The 27,474-nt window shown below is 40.3% G+C and overlaps 2 protein-coding genes across 3 annotated transcripts; both read left to right on the top strand.

The window, feature by feature from the left end:
- Positions 1-1,774: 1,774 nt before the first annotated feature.
- On the top strand, positions 1,775-7,193 carry LOC141943430 (alpha-1-antitrypsin-like). 2 transcript variants are annotated; one of them, XM_074868687.1, is made up of 5 exons: positions 1,775-1,786; positions 2,520-3,209; positions 3,715-3,985; positions 4,706-4,853; positions 5,588-7,193. In XM_074868687.1, the coding sequence occupies exons 2-5, from the start codon at positions 2,537-2,539 to the stop codon at positions 5,792-5,794; spliced, it is 1,299 nt and encodes a 432-aa protein (XP_074724788.1). In that variant the 5' UTR covers positions 1,775-1,786; positions 2,520-2,536; the 3' UTR covers positions 5,795-7,193. The 2 variants fall into 2 exon arrangements, with proteins under 2 accessions (XP_074724788.1, XP_074724787.1); XM_074868686.1 differs by lacking the exon at positions 1,775-1,786 and having other exon boundaries at positions 2,492-3,209.
- Positions 7,194-20,676: 13,483 nt separating this feature from the next.
- Positions 20,677-27,121, top strand: LOC141943431 (alpha-1-antitrypsin-like). Its single transcript, XM_074868688.1, has 5 exons — positions 20,677-20,777; positions 22,460-23,129; positions 24,586-24,856; positions 25,505-25,652; positions 26,618-27,121. The coding sequence occupies exons 2-5, from the start codon at positions 22,475-22,477 to the stop codon at positions 26,807-26,809; spliced, it is 1,266 nt and encodes a 421-aa protein (XP_074724789.1). The 5' UTR covers positions 20,677-20,777; positions 22,460-22,474; the 3' UTR covers positions 26,810-27,121.
- Positions 27,122-27,474: the final 353 nt, after the last annotated feature.

Genomic DNA, 27,474 nt, shown 5'->3' with positions numbered 1-27,474 from the left:
CAGCTTTATTTTGGTGCTCCAAGAATAAATGCAATGGTGAGAGGAAAGAATCCAAGGGGACACATGCTAGCTTGTGTTTCTTGATTGCCTTTCAGAGTTCCCTTACAGGTCCTGAACTTGGACTATGGGTTAAAAATCTCAATATTATTTCAGTGCCAGGATGAGCTAAGACCATCTGTACTGGTATCTGTGCCCTTGCATGCATCTCTACTTAAAAAGGAGTCATCCTTCAGGTCATCCTTCCATTTGTTTCCTTTCTCGTTCACTGCTAATAGACAAGCTGATCTCTATTAATAAAGATTTAGGATTATTGGTATAAATTTACAGAGCTTGCTAGACTGGAAATACTTAAGTTCCTGTTTTCCATCCTGTAAATCTTATTCACTCTTTTATAAGCTGTAATAGGCTACTGACCACATACATTGATGTCTATATTTTAACAGTTCATAATCCACTTATAGGATCACCCATCAATGGTTCAGTGATTTACAAATTTTGGATATTACCCTCACTTCAAAATCTGATGGTTGCCATCAACATTTTGCAGTGTTCAGGCAATGTGGAATCAACAAGATATAGATTGTATGTTGCACATCTACAATAGGGGAATGACACTATAGCTGAAAAGTGGAACAACAAAACCATCCTATACAATGGAGAGGAGTCCCACAGAAGGCAGTCAGATCAGATAAAAAATTAATTTCCTGCCTTAATTTGCCCTTGAGTGGTTGGTCTATATACGATATTCAACTCTGAATATCATCCAGTGGTGCCAGCATGTCATCTTTACCACTGGCTGAAAGGTGAATCGGCAGTCTGGTTTGTGTGCTGCTGGGGCTCTTTTCAGCTGCATGTGTTAAAGAAGACTAATCTGAGGAAGCAAGGTATTCACTGGCCACATGGCTCTCTTTGCAGTCAGTCTCTGGAACTGTCCAATGTAAGTGTTGTTTCTTAGTGGTGGTGGTTTTGTGGGGTATTTTCTGAAAAAACAGAAGAAAACTCTTCACCAACTCCCAAAATACCCAGTCACAGCCAATGGCCAACAGCGATGAGTGAACAGCTGTATTGCTGGAAATGTCTCACTAGGTTGGTAATGTCATATGTTACACTCTAAGGAAATCTAGAGACCATTCACCAATCACATACAGTTTGCTCCCCTTAGGAAAAGACCCAAAATCATTAAACATGGTGTTAAAGGTTGTGACTGAGGTATACAATAAGGCAGAAGGGCTTTCTAAATCTGAAGAGGCTCACCCGGTTTTGAAATCCTGATCGAGAGGTTACAACTCTGGCAGTGTCCCCACCCCATTTATCCATCCCTCAGGACCAAGCTAAGAGCAACGGTCTGGCAGGGAGGCTGAGCATCCTGGTGAACTGTGCTGGAGGCTTTGTCCCCCACAGCCAGACCCAGGTAGGGGGTGGCCTTCACACAAAGTCACAGCATTCAGCTCCAGCCATGAAGGGTATGGAAATCCTGCCAGGCACCCACAGCAGCAGGCTGCTCGTGTCAATCCACAAGCATGGAAGCAGCAGGAGATATAGTCCCTGCTCCACTCCCTCTCATCCGCAGTCCCACCACCCAGCACTACTAGCTTGTGTCTGACTGAGGCACAACTGTCCAGAATATCCAGCGTCATTTCTGCTGCTGTGCATGCTCATTGGCAATTTTTACTTGAACTAACTAATGATTAACAGGGGTGCTCTGCTTAATCCTGTTCAATGGTACTGAAGACAAGAAGGAGCAGACAAGACCAGATGTACACAGCAAGATCCTTTTTGTAGCACTGTAAGTACCCTTTTAGTTTTCCCTTGGATCATTTGGACATTTCATTTTGGGGGATTATCTTGTTGCCTGGGAAGGGCTCATTTTTTCATGTAAACAAAGGCATATACCTGTTACGCAAAAAATCAAAACATGTCAAAATCCAGCAAGAACTGGCTGCTAGTAAGGAAGATACTTCACATAATTAAATAAAAATTTGTTTTGGAAACAGTAGAGATGCTTATAGACTTCACTACCACAGTGATCTGATATTTTATCTTTGAAGAAACTGTAAAAGTGTTTTGTAATTTTGGTTCTAGACAGTATGATCTGTGTTTATATCACATTTTTATTTAACACAGATTTAATTCTCTAATTATCTGATGAATTAAGGAAGACTAACAGAGCTGCATTAGCCATCCTGCAGTACTGAGTACAAAAACATCTTTTACCAGTTACTCTGGGGAAAAGGCCACAAGCTTCCAGTCATTTGCAAATTTTTAGAAATTCAGTCTTACCCTGTTTTTTAAAAGTTAATATGATCAAAATTACCTCTTTTGAGAGGTTTTGGTTATATAGTGTATCAGGAAGCATATTCTTTCTGGGGATCACTGGCATGCGTTAGGAATGTGAAATATCCAAGTATGGGATTTTGAAGAACAAGTGTGTTCTGAGAGCCTCATTTTACTTGGCCGGAGAACACAGCAAGAAGAAATTAATTTCCATGCCATGTTTTGTATGTCTATCTCTTTTCCAGAAACAGTTAAAAGGAAAATGAAGACCACCTTCTCCTTGTGTTTCTTGCTGGCTGGTTTGTATGCTGTTGCCCAGTGTCATCAGCATCCTCGTTACCACAATAAGCACGATAATTCTAAAGGGACATATTACCCAGGACGCAGTTCTCATGGGGGAGGAATTTATCCAGTTAAGAACAAAACTTTTGTCAAACTAGTTCCCAGCAATGCTGACTTTGCATTTTCATTTTACAAGCTTGTTGCATCCGAAGCAACTGATGAAAATATTTTCTTTTCACCCATAAGCATCTCTGCTTCCTTTGCAATGCTGGCACTCGGTGCCAAGTCAGCGACGCTGACGCAGATTCTGGAAGGGCTTGCCTTTAACCTGAAAAAGACTCAGGAGCAGGAAATACATGAAGGGTTTTGCCAACTCCTCCACATGCTGAACCGCTCAGATAGTGAGCTCCAGTTGAGCCTCGGAAATGCCCTTTTTATAGAAGAGACACTAAAACCACTACAGAAGTTCTTGGATGATGTCAAAAGCTTTTATGAAGCTGAAGTCTTTTCTACTGACTTTAACAACTCCTCTGGTGCTGAGAATCAGATCAACAATTATATTGAGGAAAAGACAAATGGGAAAATTGTTAAACTAGTGGAAAATCTTGATCCTCTCACTGCAATGGTTCTTGTTAACTATGTCTTCTTTAAAGGTAAGAAATATCAAAGGATGCGAAGGTTCTAACTTAGTTGTCCACTGCTTATTACAGAGAATGAAAACTTAAGAGAAAGAAACTGTAGTTTAAATATTTTAAATGGAGGAAGCCATGTTCAGTATCTGGAATATATTGCTATAAAACCACGTATATTTATTGTCAGTATAAATGTGTCCTCACCTGGTTGAGTGAAAGACTGGATTTTTTTAACAAATGGAAGTGCAAGATATAAATCTCTATGTTTGGTAAATTCTTTAATATGATTATAGACTCATGCTGTAGTGAAGGATGGTGTTTTCAGTATTATCTGTCTATAATTGTTTTAAACACATGAAAGAATAATTAAAAAAAAAGATCTGCAATGCTATAACACCCGAGGATGAAGTAGCTTGAAAAAGATAGTTGCTCTTATCAAAGGAAGGCTGTGGGACTAGACCCTGGTTTATTCACTGGGACCATTTCTCTCTAGATTTCACCATATTATTTTTCTTTTTGTCATAAGCCCATTGGGAGAAACCCTTCAGTACTTCATATACAAAACAGGAGGACTTTTTTGTGGATCGGAAAACGTCTGTAAGAGTTGACATGATGTATCGAAAGGGTTACTACAGAAATTACTTTGATGAAGAGCTGTCCTGTTGGCTGGTTCAGATACCTTACAATGGAAATGCTGCAGCATTATTTATTTTGCCTGATGAAGGGAAGATGAAGCAGGTGGAAGATGTTCTCTTGAAAAGGACTGTATCTAAATGGGAAAAGTTTCTCCAAGACAGGTAAGTGTTTTTACTAAGGTGAGAGGTGACCATGTTATAGATTAGTAGTGTTGAACTCATCAAGACAAAACATTAAAGGCTGGGTCATTTTACTGAACTATATTCACTTAATGGTCCCTCTCTGTGCAGGACTTCTCTTTTCTTAGTTGGAAAATGAAAAAAAACTGTGGGTAGTGAACAAATAGGGCATTGAACTTGGGATCCATCTTGGATTGAGTTCCTGGTTCCATCACATGTTGCTTAGCACTATGATGAAGTTAACAGACCCTTGTTTCATATGGGCATTTTGAAACTAAAATGGAGTGGCTGTTGGGTGTTAGGGTGTTGAGGGCACTGTATATAAAAGCAGAAATTTTATTCATTCACCATTACTGCAGCTATTTCTGTGGCGGCCCAGGCCCTTTTGTGTATTCAAACAGCCTTAGGACAAGTAGATATGATCTTTGGAAAAAAACCTGCTAGCTCACAGTAGTAACTCTGCCACAGAGTTGGTACAGTTTTGTCTTCTACCCCACTCCTTGAACCCCACTGTGGAGGCAGAGGAAAACATGGGCTCATGCTGCTCCAACTCCCCACGTTAGATAGCTAACTTGCTTAGAAGCGCTATCTGAATCCTGAGAGCAGACTTTTAACAATTAGAAAAATAAATGTGAATTTTCACTATACCGTAGCCATTGAGGAGTGATGACAATTTGTCCCTATTTGTATTATTTGTTACAGAAAAATACATCTGCACATTCCAAAATTTTCTATTTCTGGTACCTATGACGTGAAAAGGATAGTCAAACAAGTGGGTATGATTGATCTGTTCACTGAACAAGCTGATTTGTCAGGGATTACTGAGGAGCCTGGACTGATGGTTTCAAAAGTAAGTCAGCACCTGAAACACAATGACCACGGGATTTGTCTGTTCCCAGGAACCTGACAATATCCCATGAAAAGCTTATCCCAGTCTCTCTGAAGCATCATTCAATCATCAACAGCTGCCAGTCTGGAGGCAAAGCAAGCCCTGTCCTTCCTAAACCTGAAGCCAAACATGCTTAGAAGGGGTTATACATACATAATTCAAGGACAAGGAAGAAGACATACATATAATTACATGTTCTTTTGGCTACTAAACAATAGTATCTAATGGTAGCACATTAGTTTTGGTAAAATTTCCTCTAATTCTGCCTACAGAGGGCAAAAGGCTGTTATTCCTGCCCTTCTAGTGCTCTCAAAAAGTTATTTTTTTCGGCTAGATGATAGGGTAAATTCACAATAATACATGAAGCTGCCAAAGGCAAAACTAAGTCTAAGCTAAATTACCAGGTTTCTTTGCTTCCAGAGTTTCTTGCCATCAGTCATCTTGAGTGCTTTTTGGCTGTCTGCTGTTTGAGGGTCACTCTCTGTACATGCATTGAAGGAAGCTAGCAGGAGTGGTCTGATGGCTGATTGTGCTGCGATGGGAAGGAGAGCGGCTGGTGATGACCATCCCAGAGGCTGGTGTTTCTGGGTCTTGCCCCAGTCAGGGCTCCCTTCGGCAAGAGCGAGGAGGGTGGCAGGCTGCTCTCTTCTTGCTGGGTTGTCACCTGGAGGCTGTTTTGCTTTGTGTCCTTGCAGGTGATCCACAGAGCCATGTTGAATGTTCACGAGAATGGCACTGAAGCGGTGGGGGTCACAGTGAAGGAGGTTACCTGGAGATCTGGCGATTTTCCTCACCCACCTCGAGTCAGATTCAACAGGCCCTTTCTCCTGGTGATTCTGGATAAATACACCCGCACCGTCCTCTTCATAGGGAAAATTGTAAACCCTCTGAAAAATGACTGATTGACCAGAGGGCAAGCACTTTCGCACATTGCTGGCTAAATTCCTGTGATCCAGAAAAACATTTATGTGTGCATAACACTATGTACTAGTGCTCATCTTTCAACTGTTATCCTTACGTACATTATTAATGTCTTAAAATGCAAAAATTATTTTTCCTTGTCCAAAAGTCACTGGTATTTCCCCCAGTCTGCAGCCAGGTATAGCTTGTAGTGTTAACAAGATACAAGTCACTTTTCACAGGTTTTGTAAGAAGCCCTTCCTGACATGCTCCCATGGGGTATTAGAGATGGTTCAAAGATTCTGGATGAAATAGTTATTGCTGTACACTCACGGTGTGTGTATGGGAGAGCACGAGAAGGGAAATAGGGAAAAGGAGGTGTGAGGTGTAAGTCCTGTCTGTTTAATCCACTAACTTTTGATGACTAGTTTTAAATGCAGATTCCCTTAATATTGGAGTGAATTTCCATTAATTTCTTTGGTTTCTAACCAAGTATGACATGAAGCTGCAGGATCAGTGACTAGGACACTGGAGGACACTCCAATGTAAAGGGTTGATGAGTGCATCTGTTTTACCTTCCTCCACCTTACAAATAATGTTTATTCTAATAAGGAAGGAAGCATACAAGCAAAAAGACTCTGTTTTACCTTGCTAATATAGCTACTATTGCCAATGCTCTGAGATAAGTATGGTGGAGCAGTGCATGACATAGCACCAGTTTCCTTTTTATGGATTTGTTGTCACTGTCATTTCCCTTTTCTCCTACTGACACTGCCTTCACTTTCCAGCTAGGCTTGTCAGACTGTGGTGGAAAAGGAATGAAAAATTATAACTCCAGGGAGTTTGAATTTCCTCAGTAGGAACAGCAGAGCTTTCCTAGGGACCATTAACCTGCTTTAAACTATCATAGACACACATACAAAAAACAGGTAATATTTGAGAAGTCACCTTTCTAAATGTTAACAGTGGATTACTGTTATACAGTAAAAACATACTGTGAATTGGCATTTGTACCTTTTCACCTAAGGTTTTTAAGTCTAACTTACTGCTATTGTGTTGTTTTACAGTGACTCAGTTGACAGGGTTTTAACACACCAGCTACACTAGATATTTGTATGGTTATGAAAGGAAAGAAACACAAATCAGTAAATATTTAAATTATTTTATTATTTTTTCTTTAATTTTTTAAATCAACATCCTTAGCATGTCTTATTAAAATATAGAAAGCCAATGAAATCACAAATTACAGATTGATTAAAACTTTTGTTATAGAATATCTCAAACAGGTAGGAAAAAAAAAGTAAAACATAAATGGCAACATTAGTCTTTTAAAATGTCTGTGAAAAATATAACTTAAAAATTGTGGTGAATATTTCTAAAATATAATTATCTTGATTGGTTTGGGGATCTTTATTTTCTTTGACATTGAATTAATGCTATCGATATTAGTAAATTGTAGTTGTAAGTATACCAATAAGGAATATAAGAGCCTTTCCATATCTGTCTGCCAGCCATGTAACACCTGATATTCACTCTAAAAGCCCTCCTCAATACCACAAAAACCAATGACAAAAGTTTCTTACTCATAACTGTATTTAGTCAGTTCAATATTTAGTAACAAACAGTTGGCTTCATACATGTAAACATATAAGGACTTGGTCTTGGTGTAATACAGATAAACTGATTCTACAGAAGATCATGTAAAAGTTCTTGGCAAATCTCAAGGCTAATTCAAGATGGTGTGCCAAAGTCCAGCTTTGCAATGACAAATGACTCTGTAGGTGAATACCAAGAGACTTTATGTTTGTGTTTCCTCACAGACCTCAGATCAATAGCCTCTGTTCGTTAGTAGGAAAAAATTATCTAAACAGTATTTTGCCAATCAGATCTCACTTTGAGAGGTAACCTTCTTGCTTAACTCATCTGAAAGTGAGTGGAGAAAAATCAAGCTGAATTAAGAACTGGATAACCAAAAAATATCATGTTTATAGGGAATCACCTTCAAATGGGAGTATGGCCCATATACATGTGTCTTGCCTTGGTTTTCTTTCTATTTTGACAAAAATCAGGGAATGCCCTTCACTGGAAGCAGTGCAGCAGACAGCAAATTTGTGTGGTAAAAAGTGAGTACAGAAGGACTGCACAACCCCCCCAAAACTGTCAGCCTTAAGGTTGTCACAAACCCAGTGCAGTCATGGTTTGTTCAGTACAGTGTTTCTTCTTTCAATCTACCATTTTTTTACTTCTTCTTTCCTAGATTTTTGATTTTTTGTTTGCTTGCTGACTGTGAATTTTGTGACTAAGAAGCCCCAGTGCAACAGAGGAAGGACTTTCCTCCTAGCTAGTCAAGAGTTTCTGTTGCTGTGTGTAAGTACTGTGGTGTGCCACTTCAATCCAGTGATATTGCTGGAGGATGGAGCTGAGCTGATGAACCACCTGAGGGATAAAGTGCAAAGGACATCCTCTACCCCAGCCTGTACTGAAACCTACACGCAAATCTGATGTGGGAGCACCTGCAACCATGCGTGCGCCGGAGCTGCAACCTCAGCCTTGCCTATGTGGACCCTAAGAGAAATCTGTGATGGTATGGCTGAAAGTAGTCTTCTGTAAAGGCTGTTTTAGATTAACAGCCAAAGAAGAATTGTCAGCACAGCAGAAGCTTTGGAACAGCACACACTGAGCAGCTCTCTGAAATAAGGAGAAAAGGAAAACAAGCATTGTGGGAATAGCAGTAAACTGTGCATTTGTTGCCATAACTAGGAAGGAGGAGTTATCTACAGAAGTGAAACAAAGTCTAAAAGTATAAATAAGGAGCTCATAAACCAGGATTAATCCATGGTGGAGATAGATTTAACCCTTATCTACAAACTGTGTGAAGTTCAAAGGACATTGGAAGAAAACTAGCAGCAATTTTGAGTAGTGCTAAATATAAGAAAAGAAGGAACAAGAAAAAAGAAGCAAAGTGTATATGGATGTGGGGGCAGAGAGGGAAATAATATGCTTAAAGTAAATGAAAGAAAATAACATATTTCAAACAGCCAGCGGTTAGCACCAATGCGCAGGTCTGTCATTGTTCCCAGTGCTGTGCAGCATCTGTTAGGAAGAAACTAAAGTCATATAACATAAGCAACAGCCTTAAAGGTCATGGGCTGGAAACCAAATTGCATATTCTGCTGGAAAGACCTACAAGTGCTCTGTTAAATGTAAGCACAAATAAGAACCCATCTTTTGACAATGGTAGAAGGCACAGGATGTTTAAGGAGAAAAATGCCTGACAGAGCTGAGATGCATGGTTCTGATGTCAGTGTATCCTCATCAAACAGGAGATCTCATAGAATCATACCATAATTTAGGTCCTTTGCAAAGTAATCACCTTTTAATTTGTTTTCTAATGTATAACAACTAAATAGTCACATCTTGTCAGCATTGTCTTGATACTGAGTAACCTATTACATTCTTGTAGTGTATGATACTGTTCTTTCTGCATGTCACCCTTAGGACATAATGACAAAGAAAGACTTTAGCAAGGTTTATAAAATTCTGGTGGGGGTTAACCCCACGATACTTCATGGATGGTGGATTAAGAGTCTCCCCTTAATGACAGCATGCCTGTCCTCATGCTCATCATTGATCAACAAACCCACATCATTACCTTAATGGGAAAACAGTTATCCCTGAAGGAAAACAGCCCCATCACTTGGGGGTGTCTGATTTCTCAAAATCAGATGTCGTGTATTTCATTATGTATTCAGGCAGTCTAGCAATTTTTACACCATTAGTAACTAACAGATACTCCTGGGCACTTCTATGTGATTTTCTCAGTTCTCAAAGAATTTGGTGATTATTCAGGGCTGAAAACCTGGTTTCTGTTGCCACCAGGGACTTGGCAGCTATGAAAGTGATGTGGCTGAGATCCACATAGCCAACGTCCATCACCTGCTAATCACACTAATGCCTAGGCTCAGGAGGCCCTTGTGAGAGAAGTATTGCTCAAGACAGTGCTTTTCTGGAGCCTTCACAGAGCCTTGGTAACCCCAGATACCACATGCATACCCCTGGCATATGTCAGATGGAATTAGCAGCAATGTAATCACCTATGTGAAGTATGGTTGGGGCTCAGAATGGGGGGATCTGAAAGCATCAACAGTTTCATTGTTGTAATGGATCTAGAAAATGTTTTCTGGACTGGAGTGTATTTAATTGTACCACTGGCTGCTAAGAGACTGCAAAAGCCAGACCAAAACAAATGAATGCATTTCACACAAATGTTTCCAAGCCTTTTTAATGGAGAGCCATAATGTTTTCTCCTATAATTTTTAGGAGTTTAATAGTTTTCAGTAATTCTGCTATATATTAGATTCCTGGCTTGTGCTCTGTCATTTGGCCAGGAGAAAAAAATTCTATAGGGAAGAATGGAAGGTCTGTGGTTATTTGACTCCTGCAAAAGCTTGGCAAAGAATTATATTTCTTTTCTTCAAACACAACATGGTTTGGTCATTTTTGTCTTACATATAGCATGATATTCCTCTCCTATTCAGAAAATACAAATGAAGACTTTACAGTATTATGATAATTAGATGTTGACGCACACAGGCAAGTCAATCACTAGAAGTACTGTTGCCTTTCACTCATTTACTTTCTTATTTGAAACTTCCCTCCTGCGCATGATGAAGTTTACCTGGTTCCAGGCTTTGGCTGCAGATTTCTTCCAGATGAAGATTCACAGAATGCTTTTCCTGAGGACCAGTTCGATTGCTGAAAACTGCTTCCAGATTATGGCCTCAGAGGTTGAAGTTACAGAGTTGTCAGAACATCTCACTAGCTCTTCCTACTTCACCTTTCCAGGAATAGTTCAATATTTAGAAATCTAAGATTGCAATAAACCAGAAACAATTTCATAAATCAGAAACAATTTCAGTCATAAACCATTTTAGTCTGGGCAAAAGAACTGGGAAAGAAGTAGTTTTATACTGCCCATCAGAAATGGATGGCTCCATAAAAAAACCCATGCTCTAGCTGAGGCTGTTGGCTTTCCATCCCATTCTTCATAACTCTTATTCCCTCTGGGTGGCTGACTTTGACATTTCTTATGAGATTTCTCCAGTTTAAATGGACCTGCAAATGTTTTTTATGAGTTAATTGAAAAATACATCTCGGACTTTTATCACAATACCTTTAAAGGCACCTAAACCACTAGATGCCTGCATTGAAAAAAAGAGAAGAAGGAAGAGACCTTCCTCAGAAGCTGATTTACAGCCTCCAGAATTGTTTTTACCTTCTTATCCAGTTGCTTTATGCTGTGTAAGCATGACAGTGCAAGCAATAGAACAAAGAGCAGAAGACACCTTGGCTAAGGGGGCATCTTGCAAGTGGTGAGAACATGAGATAACACTTGTATTAGAGTCCATGTCACCTGTGTTACTTAGGGTACAGTTTCTTACTTCACGTGTGTAAAAGGGTGGGTTTGACAGTGGTGATAAAGGGAATCACCTCTCTGTAAAGCAAGGACTTGGAAAATATCTACTCTTGTGAAAGGATGAGAAAAGAGAAATATTCTTGGAGGTTCTTCATGTGAAGAAACATGTCATGTTTTGAAGAGCACTGCTCTTTGCTGAAAAAAGGCAGAATCCATAAGAAGCAGATGAGAGGGAGAGTGGAGTTACTGAGGTGACCAAGATGTCCATGTTGTGCTGTGAGAAGCAGAGAAACAAGCTGAGGTCCCTCTTGCAGCTGCCATGAGACACAGAAGCAGGAAACAAGAGCAGCCTGGCAGTACACTGGGGCTAATTAGTTCATCTCTCTGGGCAGGCTACCATGCAAGGCAGACTTCAAGTCTTTCTAAGGCTTGACTGGAACTTAATTAGCCTATGTTAAAGTTTTTGGCATAAATAATCCAGACAGTTATGCCAATGGAAAGACAACCAAAGGAAATGGGAGAGGATTGAACACTGAACTTTTTACTTCCATCAGTTAGATGTTTAGTCACAGGGCACAAGCTCAGATCCATGCAAGTGCAACTGCACTGTTGCTTCTCCATTGCTTGGAGTCCAAAGGTTGGCTGGGGTTTGCCCCTCACACACTAGCCACATAAGGTCCTTAAAGTTTTAAAACTTGGAAACACTCAGAATAAAGATTCTGCCCTTCTGTTAACTTTCCACTCCTGTGTCATTTTTGCATGACACTTTTATTTATGTGCTGTATGGCATATATAAGGTTTTTGTTTTAAGCTTTCAACTCTAGTTTTTGCATATCCTTGAGATTCTGGGGCAGGCTTCCTGAACTTCTTTCTTCAAGGCAAGCTCATGTGTAGGAGCTGGCAGCTGATGTGACACAATCACTTCTTGCTCCTTCTTCCTTATTTCAGAAGTACATGGCACTCTCCCTGCACCAAACCATGTAGCAGTTTTAGAGTGCTGCAGAAAATGGAGTTTCTCTTCTGAGACATATTTATATCTTTTTTAACTGCCAGTAATTGCCACCTCAGTACCTGCTCAAAGACTACTCCCTGCCTAGTTCAGTGAGATGATGGTTACCTCTCTTTTTGATTTTGTAGATCTGGTACAGTGGTTAAAACCAGTGTTTAATTTAGACCCATTTGCCTTCAACTAATTCAGTAAAGTCCTATGAATCATAAATGGAACTCAGAACTATTCCATTCTGAGGTGACTCACTTTTTGGCTGGTTTTTGGATAGTATAACATGTTGAGGTTCCTTAAAGAAATAATTCACTTTCCGCACTAAAGAGAAATTAAGAAAAAGAGGAGGACCACAGCACAGTTGGGGTAAACACACGTAGTTTTAATTCTTGTTTCTTTAAAAAATAAATCCTTTCTGTAGTTGTGTTGCTGCACAAACGAAGGCATAACAGATATACAGCTTCATTTAATTCAGCACAGTGAAATCGAAAGATCAAATTAGTTCAGAGACAGTAAGAGGGGTCTGATATGTCCCATCTTTCAATTTTTTAGCAGTAAAGACTATGTTTATCTAGCTTCTTTTTTACTGATATTGATCTCCAAAATGTTCTTCCCATGATCCCCCAAGGAATCCAGCTCTGTTTTCTTTCCAAAGCGCTCCAGTCAGATATCATGTGTGCTTTGGATGGAGGTGGAATTTGGGTGGGGGAAGATGATGAAAGGTCAAGAGAAGTTTAAGGGGAAAACAGCTTCTCTAAACACTTCAGTATTCATGGAGTTTGGCAACACTGAACTAACCACTGAGACCTAAGCCTTGTATCTCATTTTTGTGGGCAAAAATGAGGAATTATTTTTGGCACTCTGTGGATTTAATGGGTGTTCCAGTCTTTCTTTAGAAACTCCTTCAAAGACATTAATTAAAACACTTTTTTCTCATTGTTTGTAGGCTGGTCTTTGAGTTCAGTCATCTTCTGGAAAGCAGCAACGTAGCTGAAACCTGACTCATCTCAAGGTAGCCACCAACAATGCTGACTTCACATTTAAGCTTTACAAGCCGGTCATGGCAGAGGAAGGTGACAAGAACATTTTATTCTCTCTTTTGATCCTTTCTACTACCTTTGCAATGTTCTCCTGGGGGGGCAAAGCATCCATGTAGAGTTGGCTACACAAAGACCTCACCTGACAGAGACAGAAGAGCAGGATGTCCATGGAGGTTTTCTTTCAATTACTGCTAAGCAAGGACCAGCTGAGCAAATGCAATGCCCTGTTTGTACATCAAATCCCAGAAGTTTCTCAATAATGACAAAAAGATGCATGATTCTGAAGCTGGCAGAAAGTGAAGAGAAAATCAATGAACAGTTTGAATGCAGAAAGTTCTAATTACAAACATATTTTTACCATGTGGTAATTAAATACTGGAAGAGGTTGTCCAGAGACATTGTGAAATCCCTGTACTTGGAGGCATGTCCCTGAGGAACTTGATCTAAGTAGGTGTGTTTTGATAAGAGGATTGGGCTAGATGACCTCTGGAGGTTCCTTCCTCCTTGATTCTAAGATTTGTTGCATGGGGACAAAAACCTATAGGGAAAACACACTGGCACACTTGTTGACTATGTTCTCTTTAAAAGTAAAATGTGTTGTATAGAGGGACAATTTCAGAAATATAATGTTTTAATGTCTGATTATGATCCCCAAGTTTTAATATTTCTCTGCCATATTGATTGGTTACAGAGTTGCTGTAAGAAACTGTGACTCTCTCTCTTCAGGCCTAATGCTGCGTTGAGAAGCCTAGCTCTGCACTGTACTCAAGGCTTTTGCACCCTTGACATGATGGTACATATTGGAGATATTACAGGCTTAGGGGCCTGGCCACACAGATTGTGGTTTCTTGGGTGATCCAAACTTTTGACATACCCAAACAACTAGAATATGAATTTCATATAGGTATTACCAACGATTAGCTTGAAAACAGCCTCTGTCAAAACAAAGAACATGTTAATGTTATTCACTGAGACTTGTTTTCTGCACTTCAGCTACAACAACCCCCAGCAGTGCTACAGGCTGGGGGAGGAGTGGCTGGAGAGCTGCCAGTCAGAGAGGGACCTGGGGGTGTTGATTGACAGCCGGCTGAACATGAGCCAGCAGTGTGCCCAGGTGGCCAAGAAGGCCAATGGCATCCTGGCTTGTATCAGAAATAGCGTGGCCAGCAGGGACAGGGAAGGGATCTTACCCCTGTACTCGGCACTGGTGAGGCCACACCTTGATTACTGTGTTCAGTTTTGGGCCCCTCACTACAAAAAAGACATTGAATTACTCGAGCGTGTCCAGAGAAGGGCGACGAAGCTGGTGCAGGGTCTGGAGCACATGTAGTACGAGGAGCGGCTGAGGGAACTGGGGTTGTTTAGACTGGACAAGAGGAGGTTGAGGGGAGACCTCATCACCCTCTACAACTACCTGAAAGGAGGTTGCAGAGAGCTGGGGATGAGTCTCTTTAACCAAGTAATAAGTGATAAGACAAGAGGTAATGGCCTCAAGTTGCGCCAGGGAAGGTTTAGACTGGATATTAGGAAGCATTTCTTTACAGAACGGGTTGTTAGGCGTTGGAATGGGCTTCCCAGGGCAGTGGTGGAGTCCCCATCCCTGGAGGTGTTTAAGAGTTGAGTCGACATAGTGCTGAGGGATATGGTGTAGTTGGGAACTGTCAGTGTTAGGTTAATGGTTGGACTGGATGATCTTCAAGGTCATTCTGTGATCTTCAAGACGATTCTGTGATTCTGTGATTCTGTTTTGAAATTTGACAGGGGGACACAAAATTTATATGAGAAGACAACTTAGAATTGTAAGAATTCAACCATGCAATACTTGAAAAGCAAAGAAAACTTGCAAGGAGTGATCTTTATTTCATATGCATACATGCATCACTAGCCAGCTGTACTGACAGATAGTGTGCCAGCAACAAGCTGTCAGATTATGTTGGGCTAATTAAACCTTATTACTTTGTTAGGCACGGCTCATTGAACAGCAACCGTGTAACTGTTCACAGAAATTCACCAATTATTACAGCTCTAACCAAGTAAAAACATGAGGCTAATTTTCTTTAATATCAGTTACAAAAATCAACATGGTTGTCTCCCATGAAAGTTTAACCACAATATATCAGAACAACTTTGCACATGAACTATGTTTATATTAGAGCTAAGAGCAAAATTGTGTTTCTTTAGCAAATGTGCTAAAGAGAAAAATGAAGCAAGCCAGAGAGACATTTTAGTGTATCCAGAACCTGTGTTTGCATGTCTAATGTAAGATTTTAGGTTGCTGTTTTTAAAAAGTCTCTTTTAAGCCGATCTTTACTACTCAGAAAAAAAGGTTAAATAACAGCTACTTAAGACCAGTAAGACTTTTCCATGGACAAACTTTCCACTAGCATAACTGGAGTTTTCAAAGTTGGCGTCTTAAAATTGCACTCTTTAAGTCACAGCAGGGCTCCTGGATAAAAACATGACTTGGCCAGAAAATATCAAACACCTTAACATTTCTTTCAAGCATCTGCCAAATGTAAGCATGAAGTACAGATATTTTTGGTTTGGTTCATAAACATGGATTTAGAAAATCTGGTTCCAGCCATTCCAGTGTAAGAAGTTTGCTTTCCACATGACACAGAAAACTATAAAATACATAAATTCTACAGTTTTTCTCTGAGTCAATAAATACTATACATGTACAGGAAACTTTTGAGTGTTTAATGAATGAAATAAAATGGGATCATGTGCTTTCTTTACTGAGGTTTTAGAGCTGAAATATCTTCAGGGTTTTGCAATATGAAAATGGCAACACAACCTTTTTGCACATCTCTATAGCTGCGTTGTGTTTCCCATTGCGCTTCTCTAGTTGGGAGTGCTTTTTACACAAATAACTATTAGAAGATATCTAAAGAAAATCTTGAATATGTTTTAAAACTATGAAATTTGTTTTCCTAAAGTCATGATTTTAAAGGCAGTCAGGAACTGAACTTCTGTATTATGCTTGACTGATATGTGAATTCCAGTTCTATCTAGATTCAATGAGAATCAGATCTATGTTCCTTCTGGATGATTTGACAATACCATTCATCATCTGTAACTTCCATAGTCATTGTTTGAAATGGATATTTTTATCTCTTGAATTATGCAAATTATTATATTGAAGACTCATTAGGGTAACAAGCTCCTAATTTAGAGATCTCATTAATCTCCATCTACAGTATAAATAAGCATACAGGATCTGTCAAATGGGATTACAGAGCTAAACCAAATATTTTCAGAAAAAGAAATGCAGGGAAGATTTCTACATGAACCACCACCAGTCTGAGTGTGGTTTATCTTCCATGCCTCCTCCTTCCCTGCTGACTTGAAGGTCAGTGGCAGGTAGACCTTTCAGTCCTGTTGTAAGAATGGAAATTCATGGGAAAATCTAACTGCAACCATGTATGTCTACAAGACATTCTCGAGGTAGGTTCTTCAACCTAACTCTGACTCTCCCACAATGACTGCATCCTTTCAGCTAGAGTTGAGTGCTGGGGTAAGCAATGGTGAATGTGGATGGGACATGAAGACAGCCTTGGGCCAGCTGGTATAGAGTGGTTCATGTCTGTACCAGATGTGATATATAATGTGGATGTTATAGATCTTCAGGAGTGGGCTGTCTGTGTCTGCTCTACAAGCACTTGGTCTGAGTCTTCTCTCAGCCAAGGCTGACATTCTGTTGCCCTGAGACATTGCCATTGTTTGTTTTGTTTTGTTTTTCTTTCAGAGAGCCCAAAATAACAAGAGAGTTATGTAACAGTCCGAGAAAATGTTTATATAGGGTGATGCTGAGGGTGTGCATTGCATTCAGCAGGGCAGCCCTAGCCTGAGGTTACAAGGCTTGCTGAGCATTTGTTGATGAATGGGGCTAGGCAGCTCGTACCAGAGACACTTGGAGTAAAATAGTGTGAGTACAGGCACATGGTTAGGAATGAACTATGATGTAAATCAATGTAGCAGCATAAGCACATTTTACAGGTTACTCTCTTCAGAAGCAGGTCCTGTGGTGGACCAGCTGTTGGCTTGCAGAACTTCTGCTGATCTCCCTGGTAGGACAATGGACCTCTTCTTTAAGCCACCGCCTCATGAGAACTCCAATAATTGAAGCAAAGAGAGGCAGATTTTGAAAGAGTTTCAAAATCAATCCATGTTGACTTTCAACAAGAGAATAATACAGATGAATGTCTGAACAGCAAAAACATTTGCATTTGTGTCTCTGCCACAGTTTTCTCACTGTACTGAAGCATGCTTTGGTTCACCTCAGAGTCATGCAAGGAATCCAGAATTACCCCCCAACTTTGCATACAACTCTTTGCAGCATTGAATCCCTCTCCTGCTACCTTCCTCTTCAGCTGGCTGTGCAGCTGAACAGTGGACTCCACTGCCCAGGCTTCCTCTTCAATGTTACTAAACCAAGGCTCAGAGAAAGCCTCTGAGTGTTGAACTATTTCTGAACTGATGCTAAGTCCATTTGGGGGGGGGGAAATCAAGTTACATGTTAATTACCTCTTCTGATCTGCTTTTCATATAGCAGAAAGTTAGCTTGGTTTAGCATGTTGTAGCAGGTGTCCAAGCTGCACAGTCAGGGAACTAAAGCCCCAAGTCAGGCCATAACACACCTCAGATGTTTTAGCACTTGTGTCATCAGCTAGCAATAAGCTAGGAAGGTATATCTGGTAGAACAGCTGCTCATGACCATGGACCTCTTCTCTCCAAATTGTGTTTGCCTATGGCAGTTATGCATGTTTGGGGACAGCAAACATTAAAGCCAGCTGACCCTGCGATCACTGACTTCTACTTGCTTTGCATGGCTAAGTGTGGATGGAAAATAGTTTCATCAGCATTTATCTGCATCCTCAGCTAATTTTGTTTTGATCCATGTAATGATTAACAGAAGTGTAAATGCTTAATGCTGCTCAGCTGTATGACTAAAAGAGCAGCACAGAACAGCCAACAGCCTGTCTTGGAGCACTGTGAGCATCTCACTCCATTTTCCTGAAAGACTGCATTTTTGCAATCAAGCATTCTAGTTTATACTTTCATTTAATTCAAATGCAGTGGTTCTGTGGCTGGCTGCTCCACCAAGCCTCACCTGATCTACACAAGTGCTCCAGGGGACAGCAGCAACTGGCACTCTAGTAAGAAAAATTACAAATTCAAAACCAAAATAATAAATGGCAAACTTTGGCTATATCTAAAACGAGCAAGCAGAGTTCAGCTGTACTCTGCAAAAAAAAAGTGCTGAGACTGTAGATACTGTGCAGGGAACCTAGATGCATGACCAAGGCCATGGTTCCCAGTAGATGAAGAAGCATCTCTGAAAGCAGCACAGCTGGGGACTGGGAACAGCTGTGCTTACACTGTTTTACTTACATAGCTCCTTGGCTCTTCAGGATCCAGGGAATTGTGCCACCCCTTCCTGAGCAGGTGGTAACAAGTCCTGCAAGGTGCAGCAGAGGCATAGAGGGACTGAGCATTCTCCTGGCTGGCTGATAAAGCCATGCATCTAAGCAGGTCATCCAGCCATGAATGCTGGTCAGCTGGCTTCACAGCACATATCTTCCTTTGGAAGAATCCCAGGAAATCAGAATACATCTTTACAAGAAGACTGATACTTATTGTTTGAGACAGCCTTGATTTGTTACTGGTTAATGGTACAGGGTTGCTCTCTTCTGTTATTTGCTGTTCTTTGAGAGATTGGGGACTGTGCCTTGGTTTACTGTTTATATATGTTACAACAGTTGCATTTGTTCAGTATGGTTGTTTGGGTACTCACAGTGATGGCACACATTTTTACAGCTTTTTTTTTTTTTTTTTTTTTTCAAGTGCTAAAGTCTACATTGAGTGCTTTTCAGATCTTGATATATTAAGTGGTCCTTAACAGAGATACAGAGAGAATTACTAGGTTGTGAGGAGACACTGTGTCCAAAATATTACCATTCAATATACAGTTAAAATTCACCATTCTTACATGAATGAATGAAGTACCCTCTTTATTGATAAGGCCAAGAGTATCATAGAATCATAGAATCATTCAGGTTGGAAAAGGCCCTTGAGATCATCGAGTCCAACCATCAGCCCTACTCTGTAAAAGTTCTCCCCTACGTCATATCCCCCAACATCTCATCTAAACGACCCTTAAACACATCCAGGGATGGTGACTCCACCACCTCCCTGGGCAGCCTATTCCACTGTCTAACCACTCTTTCTGTGAAAAATTTTTTCCTAATGTCCAGTCTGAACCTCCCCTGTTGCAGTTTAAAGCCGTTCCCCCTTGTTCTGTCACTAATCACCTGTGAGAAGAGACCAGCACCAACCTCTCTACAATGTCCTTTCAGGTAGTTGTAGAGAGTGATGAGGTCTCCCCTCAGCCTTCTCTTCCTCAAACTGAACAGTCCCAGCTCCTTCAATCGCTCCTCACAGGATTTGTTCTCCAGGTCCTTCACGAGCCTCGTTGCCCTCCTCTGCACTCGCTCCAGCACCTCGATATCCCTCTTGTATTGAGGTGCCCAAAACTGGACACAATACTCAAGGTGTGGCCTCACCAGTGCAGAGTACAGGGGGACTATCACCTCCCTGCTTCTGCTGGTCACACTATTTCTAATACAAGCCAGGATGCCGTTGGCTTTCTTGGCCACCTGGGCACACTGCCAGCTCACGTTCAGTTGCTTGTCAATTAGAATCCCCAGATCCTTTTCTTCCAGACAGCTCTCCAGCCACACCTCCCCAAGCCTGTAGCGATGCATGGGGTTGTTGTGGCCCAAGTGCAGGACCTGGCACTTGGCCTTGTTGAAGCTCATCCTGTTAACGTTGGCCCACCGATCCAATCTAAGTCTCTCTGTAGAGCCACCCTATCTTCATGCAGATTGACATTCCCGCTTAACTTGGTGTCATCTGCGAATTTACTGATAATACACTCTATGACCTTATCAAGATCATCAATAAAGCTGTTGAACAGAAATGGTCCCAACACTGAGCCCTGAGTACTCATTGGCTTCTGAAGAGTGACCAGTGGGGTCTCTACTGTGTAGAAATAAAAGCGGAGATGTTGACACTTAAGTGGAGTCCAGTAGGCTGGGTAGCATGGCTGAGCACAAGTGGTGCTCCCTTCAGCTCCCTCACCCTGAGCCTGGCCTTCAGAGCTTAGTGCTGGGCAAAACTCTGTCTCCAGATAAACAGTTATCTCCCTCTCAGGTAGCGTATAGGGCAAAGTAGCTACCCTTGGCACAAAAATCTCATTTCCAATAAATATTTGCTTAGGAGTTGCATACCCTTTGGGATGTAACACTCCACTCTACTGACCAGTTGGGCCCCATGGTCTTTGCTCTCTGTTTGAAATGGAGAGATGTGGACATATGCATACAATGTCCAAGAAAACTAGCTTCATCAGCATTCAGCCTTGTATGTATTTGAAGCCATGTAATGTTTAACAGAGAAAAACAGCAGTATGAGTAAAGCAGCAAGAAACAGCACAACCCATGTGAGAGCAAGACCCTTCTGAATGTAATGTAAGTACCCAGTTATCTTTACTTTAATGATTTTGATGCAGCTGTATGGCATTTAGATAAAGAGTCATGAAACACATCTGCTTTCAAGGGTGAAACCCGGTTTCTAAGCACTTGAATGACAGCAGAACTTAATTTCAAGAAATACTGAATAGCAAATTGTGGGGTTACATTATAGCAGCTCCACAGAGTATCACTCTGCTCTGAATATTTATCCCAAATAGCTCTTTCACATCTAGAAGAAATCTGTCTCATTAACAAGGGGGAAGTATTCTGACTTCCCAAATGTCAATCATACTTTTTTCCCTTACTAATGTTCCCTAAAGCTTACAACCAGATAACAGAAACTGAGGTGAATGAGCTTGTTTACACTAACATGACCCAGACAGGATTCACAAATTGATTTTGCTCTGCCAACCTATTCTGTAAGTCCCAATTTACTCAGATCTCACAGAGCAAAGCTACAGAAGAACAAGCTGGTTCCTTTTCAGCCAAATCTTGGTGGTCAGAGTGCTGACACAGAGTGGGGAAAACCCCGGTAAAATTCTCATCTACTCTGCTGAACCCATGTCTCTGAATGCCTGTGCCATTGACTATGGGCTGAGCAGATAACTCATGTGATCTTCTTCCCTGAAGGTGTTCCGCCTCAAGTAGTTGAAGGCTATTTGGAGTTGCTTTTCCAGTCATTAATAAAATTTTTAATTGGAGTAGCTCTTACCTGTTTTCTAACAGATTAAACATCCTAGACACTACAAATCATCCCAACACGTTCTTTGTCTAACCTGTAAAAGAAAAAGCAATACACACACACAAAAAGTGGCTACAGTTATCAGAAACAGCCAAGGTGACAGGCTCTTTGCTGAGCACTACTCTGGCCACAGAGCTATTTGCCTTATGAAAGGAGGCTTTCCTACTGACAGAAAGTTTGGAAAGACAGGAGGGGCCAAGCCGACATCAGTGATCTCACCCTCCCATGACCAGGATGGGGAGGGTACACACAGAGAGGAATCCATCTGGAAGACATGCGTTATATGAGTGGTTGTTTAAAATAAAGCAACATATTCTGATCTAATCACATACTGAAGCAGAACACTTTTACCAGCTCTCTTGTAATTAGTCACTTTGTATGTTAAAGTGAGTCAGGAACAAGAGAAGGAATACCACTTTTGAGCACAGCAATCTTGTATTGTTTTCCATTGACATAGCACTGTCATTTGACATAAGCCTCATTCAGTCACTAACAGCATAATAATCCTGAGAGTTCTTAGAGATAAACATAAAAGAACTGAGTTGCTCCCAATGTGCTGTCTCATTATAAAACAGATTTACACAGAAACAAAACAAAAACCAAAAACCAAAACCAACACAAACCCCCCTGCCTTTTCACTTGTTCTTTCCCTCTAACTCTTATTTTTCTTTAATAGTCACATGTTTCTTTCTCCAGTAACAAGGGGATTTTGTAGCTGGAGTAAAGCAGAACTGAAGTGGGCAGAAATGGATAGGAATTACAAATAAACTCAGAAGCATGAGGATTTAAAAAACACATCCATAGTAAAGGAGCAGGTTAGGAGATAACAGTGATTACCAGATAGCTGTTGAAGGCAGTAGCAGATAGAAATAAAAGATGAGATGTTGACACAGCTGACCTCCAGCATCCAAGATCATTTCATTCTTTGTCCACACAGTAGCTGTGAAGAACGATGAAGGCCACCCTTCCGCTGTGCTTGCTGGTGGCTATGCTTCACCTCACTGTCCACAGCCTGACCCAGACTAACCAACACAATGGTGAGACCAAGGCAACTGACCCTCAGGACCAGCATCCCCATGGGGGAGATCCTCTTGAGACCTGCCAACAGATAGTCCTCAGCAACACAGACTTTGCCTTCCGGTTTTACAGGCAAGCAACCACCCAAGAACCTGGCAAGAACATTTTCTTTTCCCCAGTCAGCATCTCCACTGCCTTTGCACTGCTGGCCCTGGGCTCCAGAGCCACCAGCCAGGCTCAGGTGCTGGAAGGGCTGGCCTTTAACCTCAGCGACACCAGGGAGGAGGAAATACACAATGGCTTTCGTCATCTCCTCCTCCTGCTGAACCGCCCTGGCAGCCAGGTGCAACTGAGCATGGGGAACACCCTGTTCATGGACAAACACCTGAAGCCACTGAAAACATTTCTGAAGGACATCAAAAAACTGTACAAAGGAAAAGTTTTTTCTAGTAACTTCCGGAATTCCACTGAAGCTAAAAAAGAGATCAATGATCATATAAAGAACAAAACCCATGGGAATATAAACCAAATATTTAAAGACCTTGATCCAAACACTCTAATGGTAATCGTTAATTACATTTATTTCAAAGGTAAGTTACATAGGTGTTACTTACTGCAGTACCTCGGTTTCACCTGCACTAAAACAAATACCCTAGATTATTTCTGAATTATTTTTCAAAGAAACTCCAGTGTTAAGATTAGGCTATTATGACAAGGAACATTGAAAGTTCACACACACTGAAACCTCTTCCACATCTAAATTTTTCTAGCATATGTTTAGGCTCCTATGCATAAAAGTTCATTTATTTGCAATCTTCAAGTTTCAGGGAACTGCCAGAGCACAACAGATTTGTGTATTTTTAAATTTTTCTGTCAGATTTTATCTACTTATTATTATAAAAATTAAAATGTCTTTGCACTCTGTATGAAATAGAAAAATAAATTCAAAAGATGCAAATTAACAAATATTGCCAAACACTTTAATTTACTTACAATCCATGCCTGTTAAATGGGTAGGTACCTCTGGAGTTGGAGTCTAAATGTTCTACAGCCTGTCATCACATTATACATATCCCAAGAGGTACTTGCAAATGCACTGCTTTGGCAATGATTAACTTCCTCTTAGATGTTTTATCCATTTGTAGCAGCATGCAAGACAGACATGAAATTTACCACCCAGAAAGCCATGTTTGGAAATAGATGAACTTTCAGCAAAACAGATTTTATTTCAAGTACTTTATTAAATTTGGGTACCCTAGTCTCAGGTGTCTTAGTCTGAGGCATTTCTTTATGATACCAGAGTATATTTTTTTTACTGAGGAGGCAGGAAGGAAAGGTTGAACTTATAAAGTAACCAGAGTACTATATAATATACATTTCTTTTTCCATTTATTTTATTTCTATTCAATATTTTTTAAAAAAGAAAACATACTGTATTTATTCAGTGAATGACCTGATTTAATACAAAACAAAATATCATGGAAAATTCAGTTGAATAAACATCAAGAGAAAGCCCTTTTGAAGATTAAAGCCCTTGAAACCCTCTTCCATTTACCATAATACAGCTATGATCAGGCCCAAAAGTTCAAGTTGTTCTTGCATGTAAGCTTTTACTTAGTGCTACAAGATGAAGAACATATGAAAAAACATGGAAGGACCTTAACATACCTTTTAAAAGGCAGACAACTGCTGTGGAACTTGCTTTACAAGTAATATTCTGAAACCGGAAGTAACTTACTGGATCCTGGTCAGCTTTCATTTTCTTCAACTAAAATGTAATGAATTACTTCATTTAATTTATCTGACTTAGAAAACTGTTGTACAAGTCCGTATAAAATTTAACCTAGGATATTTAGTTGTTACTGAACACACTACAGCAAAGATGACAGGGACAAGATCTTTAATAAACTTGGAATACCTTTGATCTTCAAATATGAGTGTAAATCTTCAGATAAGGGTTTATCTGGTGTGCATTAGTCTGAACTATATTAATTTATCCTCCTTGAACTAAGCATTCGACTGCAATCTTTCTCTTTTGGTTTTAAGCCTACTGGGAAAATCCTTTCAATATTAAGGGGACTCACAAGGATTATTTCCATGTGAATGCGAAGACCTCAGTTGAAGTGAAGATGATGACTCGAGATGGATTTTATAAAACATACTCTGACAGGAAACTGTCTTGTGAGGTGGTGCAGATTCCTTACAAGGGAGATGTTGCAGCATTGTTTATCCTGCCCAATGAAGGAAAAATGAAACAGTTGGAAGATGCCCTGACAAAAGACACTGTGTCTAAATGGGAAAAATCACTTGAAAGACGGTAAATATAGAATTTTGATTTGATGATTCAAGGTAGTCATAATCCAAAGTCTGAATACTATGATCAGGTTTTACTGTTATTAGCCTTTGTTGTTGATTGGAGATTTAAGCAATGGAATAGATATAAAGGGACAGACAGAATTATTTGATAATTTCAGCAAAAATTAGAGTCAGCATTGCCTTGCGATGAGGGAAGATATCTGTAAGTTGGGAAATTTAATTTTTTTCACCACACATGTAGTTGATGTTAAGTGTCTCTATTTTCCTTGTCTCAAGCACAATGTGTTAAGACTGGTAATATTGCAACATAGCAATCAGATCCTTCAGAGGGAATGAAATAGGAATTACAAAAGAAAAAACCTTCAAGGCTAGAAAGAGAACACAAACTTAGTCCCCAAAATGCTGGTACCGCTGCTGCTTGCTCTCCCATCAAATGACTATCTTGCAGAATCCTACAAGAAAGCCCAGCTGATGTCGTTCTCCTTTCCCATCCTCCAGACCATCGTCTTCCCATCTTCTTTTTTTGCCATATTTTTCAGATGAAAAGACTAACATTTTAGCACAGAAGAACCACCAGCAGGTTGGGAGTCTTCAGTCTAAGACATGCTTTGATTGCAATAACTACCATAATTTTCTTTTGAACTAACAGGAGGATAGAAGTGTATATTCCAAAACTATCAATTTTGGGCACCTATGACTTAAAGAAGATGTTAATGAATCTGGGTGTAACTGATGTGTTTTCTGATTGGGCTGATCTGTCTGGAATCACAGGAAAGCCTGATGTGAAGGTTTCAAAAGTAAGTTTGTCAGCAGAAACAATGGTCAGTGGATTCCTCAATAGTCAATTGTCTTGCCCTAAGCCAAGTTGTGAAATTTTACTTATTGCTAGGGTTGGCTAATACTCTGAACGAAAACATTTAGCTAATAAAGTAACCTTAAACTCTCTCAGACTTCATCAAGATCTGGAGATAAGTGTAATATCTTCAGTCTGACAGGCAAAGGTTGGGAGGGGTGTAGCATTTATCCCAGGAACTAAACACAGCCCAGTTTCTGCATGTGGATATCTGTGTTGGGGATGCCTTGCACCAGCATATCTAGCAGAAAAAGTGGTTTTTTTCTATCATGTGCATTCTATAATTTTAAAGGATTTTAAAACTTCTGCCACCATTGAAGGCCCTGATGAGTGCTAATCATGTAAGATGGACCAGAATTGAGGAAAACATCCCATTTCCTGAAAATAGCGTGAAGAAAAACAGATGAAGTGAAGACGAAGGCTAGCATTCTTACAGCCATTCTGAAAGCAGCAATTACAATGTTCTAACATTTTGGGGCTAGTAAAATAAAAAGATTAAAAATGCCCAACAATAATAAAAAAAATAGTATCAAAGCTGAATTTCTACTGGCTAAACTGTAACGCAAGTGCTATTAGGGATACATACAGAGCAGAACTTCCTTTCCCTCTGAAACTGTCATTCCTTACGAATTTGCTTGAATATTCTACTTTTAACTAATTCCACAAAGTGTGCAGTCCCTAAGGTCTGTGTTGGCTACACTTGCGTTGAGGAACTCTGGATGTGAGAATACTTGCTTATTGAGAAAGCATTGCTAAAAAAACCACCACGGGCTATAGTGGCCTTCTTACAGGTTCCTGGCCTACCAGCAATTTTTGTGAAAGGCAGTAGCTGAATTAACTTTGTGCTAATTTTAATCATTTCACACCTCGTCCTCCACATAAATTCATTCTTGCTGTATTTCATTTTAGGCTGCTCACAAGGCACTGCTGAAGATTCATGAGAATGGCACAGAGGCTGCAGCAGTCACTGGCACAGATTTTCTTCCTCATTCTGTTCCTCCTGTTGTTAAATTCAACCGTCCCTTTTTGCTGTTGATTGTTGAGCAATATACTCAGAGCATCCTCTTCATGGGAAAAATTGTAAACCCAACTGAAAAATGACTAATCAGTGGCTGGTCTTACTGATTTGAATTGCATTCTTGATGCAATGATAGTTCAGTGTAATTAAAATTATATCAAAACAGTTACTAACAACTTTCTTTTTCCAAAGAAATGAGGCAAGAGTGTGGTCATTCTTAAAAATGCTGTTCTTACTTCCTGCTCCAGTAGAAAGTAACCACTGAGATACACCTATTCATGAATTATGAAGAATGTTATAAATCAGCCTTTTAATGGCCAATGTATGCTATCAAAACAAGTATCCAGCTGAGAGAATCAGTTTAAAATATTTTAAGTAAATAAAGATTGAACAAAGAGGCCACTCTTGACTTGTGGGTAGGAAGGAAAGAAAATGCTGAGGTCTGCTCCAGCTGCTGCCAGCTCTCACCAGGTCCTGGTGCTGGAGGGCTGACATGTGGAAATTTAAAATACAAATGCAGCCCACTCAGGTTCTTCTCTTCCACGTGGATGTCATTGATGGAGAAATGTCAGGTTGTATTTCCATGAGAAAATACTTGCTCACCTCTCTGAGGATGTCTGTGCCAATTTGACAACTCTCTCCTAACACAGCCTTATGGATCCAAGGCACTGTCAAAATCCAGAGTCAAGGCTCTGTGATTGTGATCCTCACAAGGCTCTTGTGAGGATCTGGAGCACCAAGAAAACGG

This window comes from Strix uralensis, chromosome 4 (assembly GCF_047716275.1).
Source record: "Strix uralensis isolate ZFMK-TIS-50842 chromosome 4, bStrUra1, whole genome shotgun sequence".
NCBI classification, from domain to species: Eukaryota; Metazoa; Chordata; class Aves; order Strigiformes; family Strigidae; genus Strix; species Strix uralensis.
This window is presented reverse-complemented; position numbering and strand designations above follow the sequence as displayed.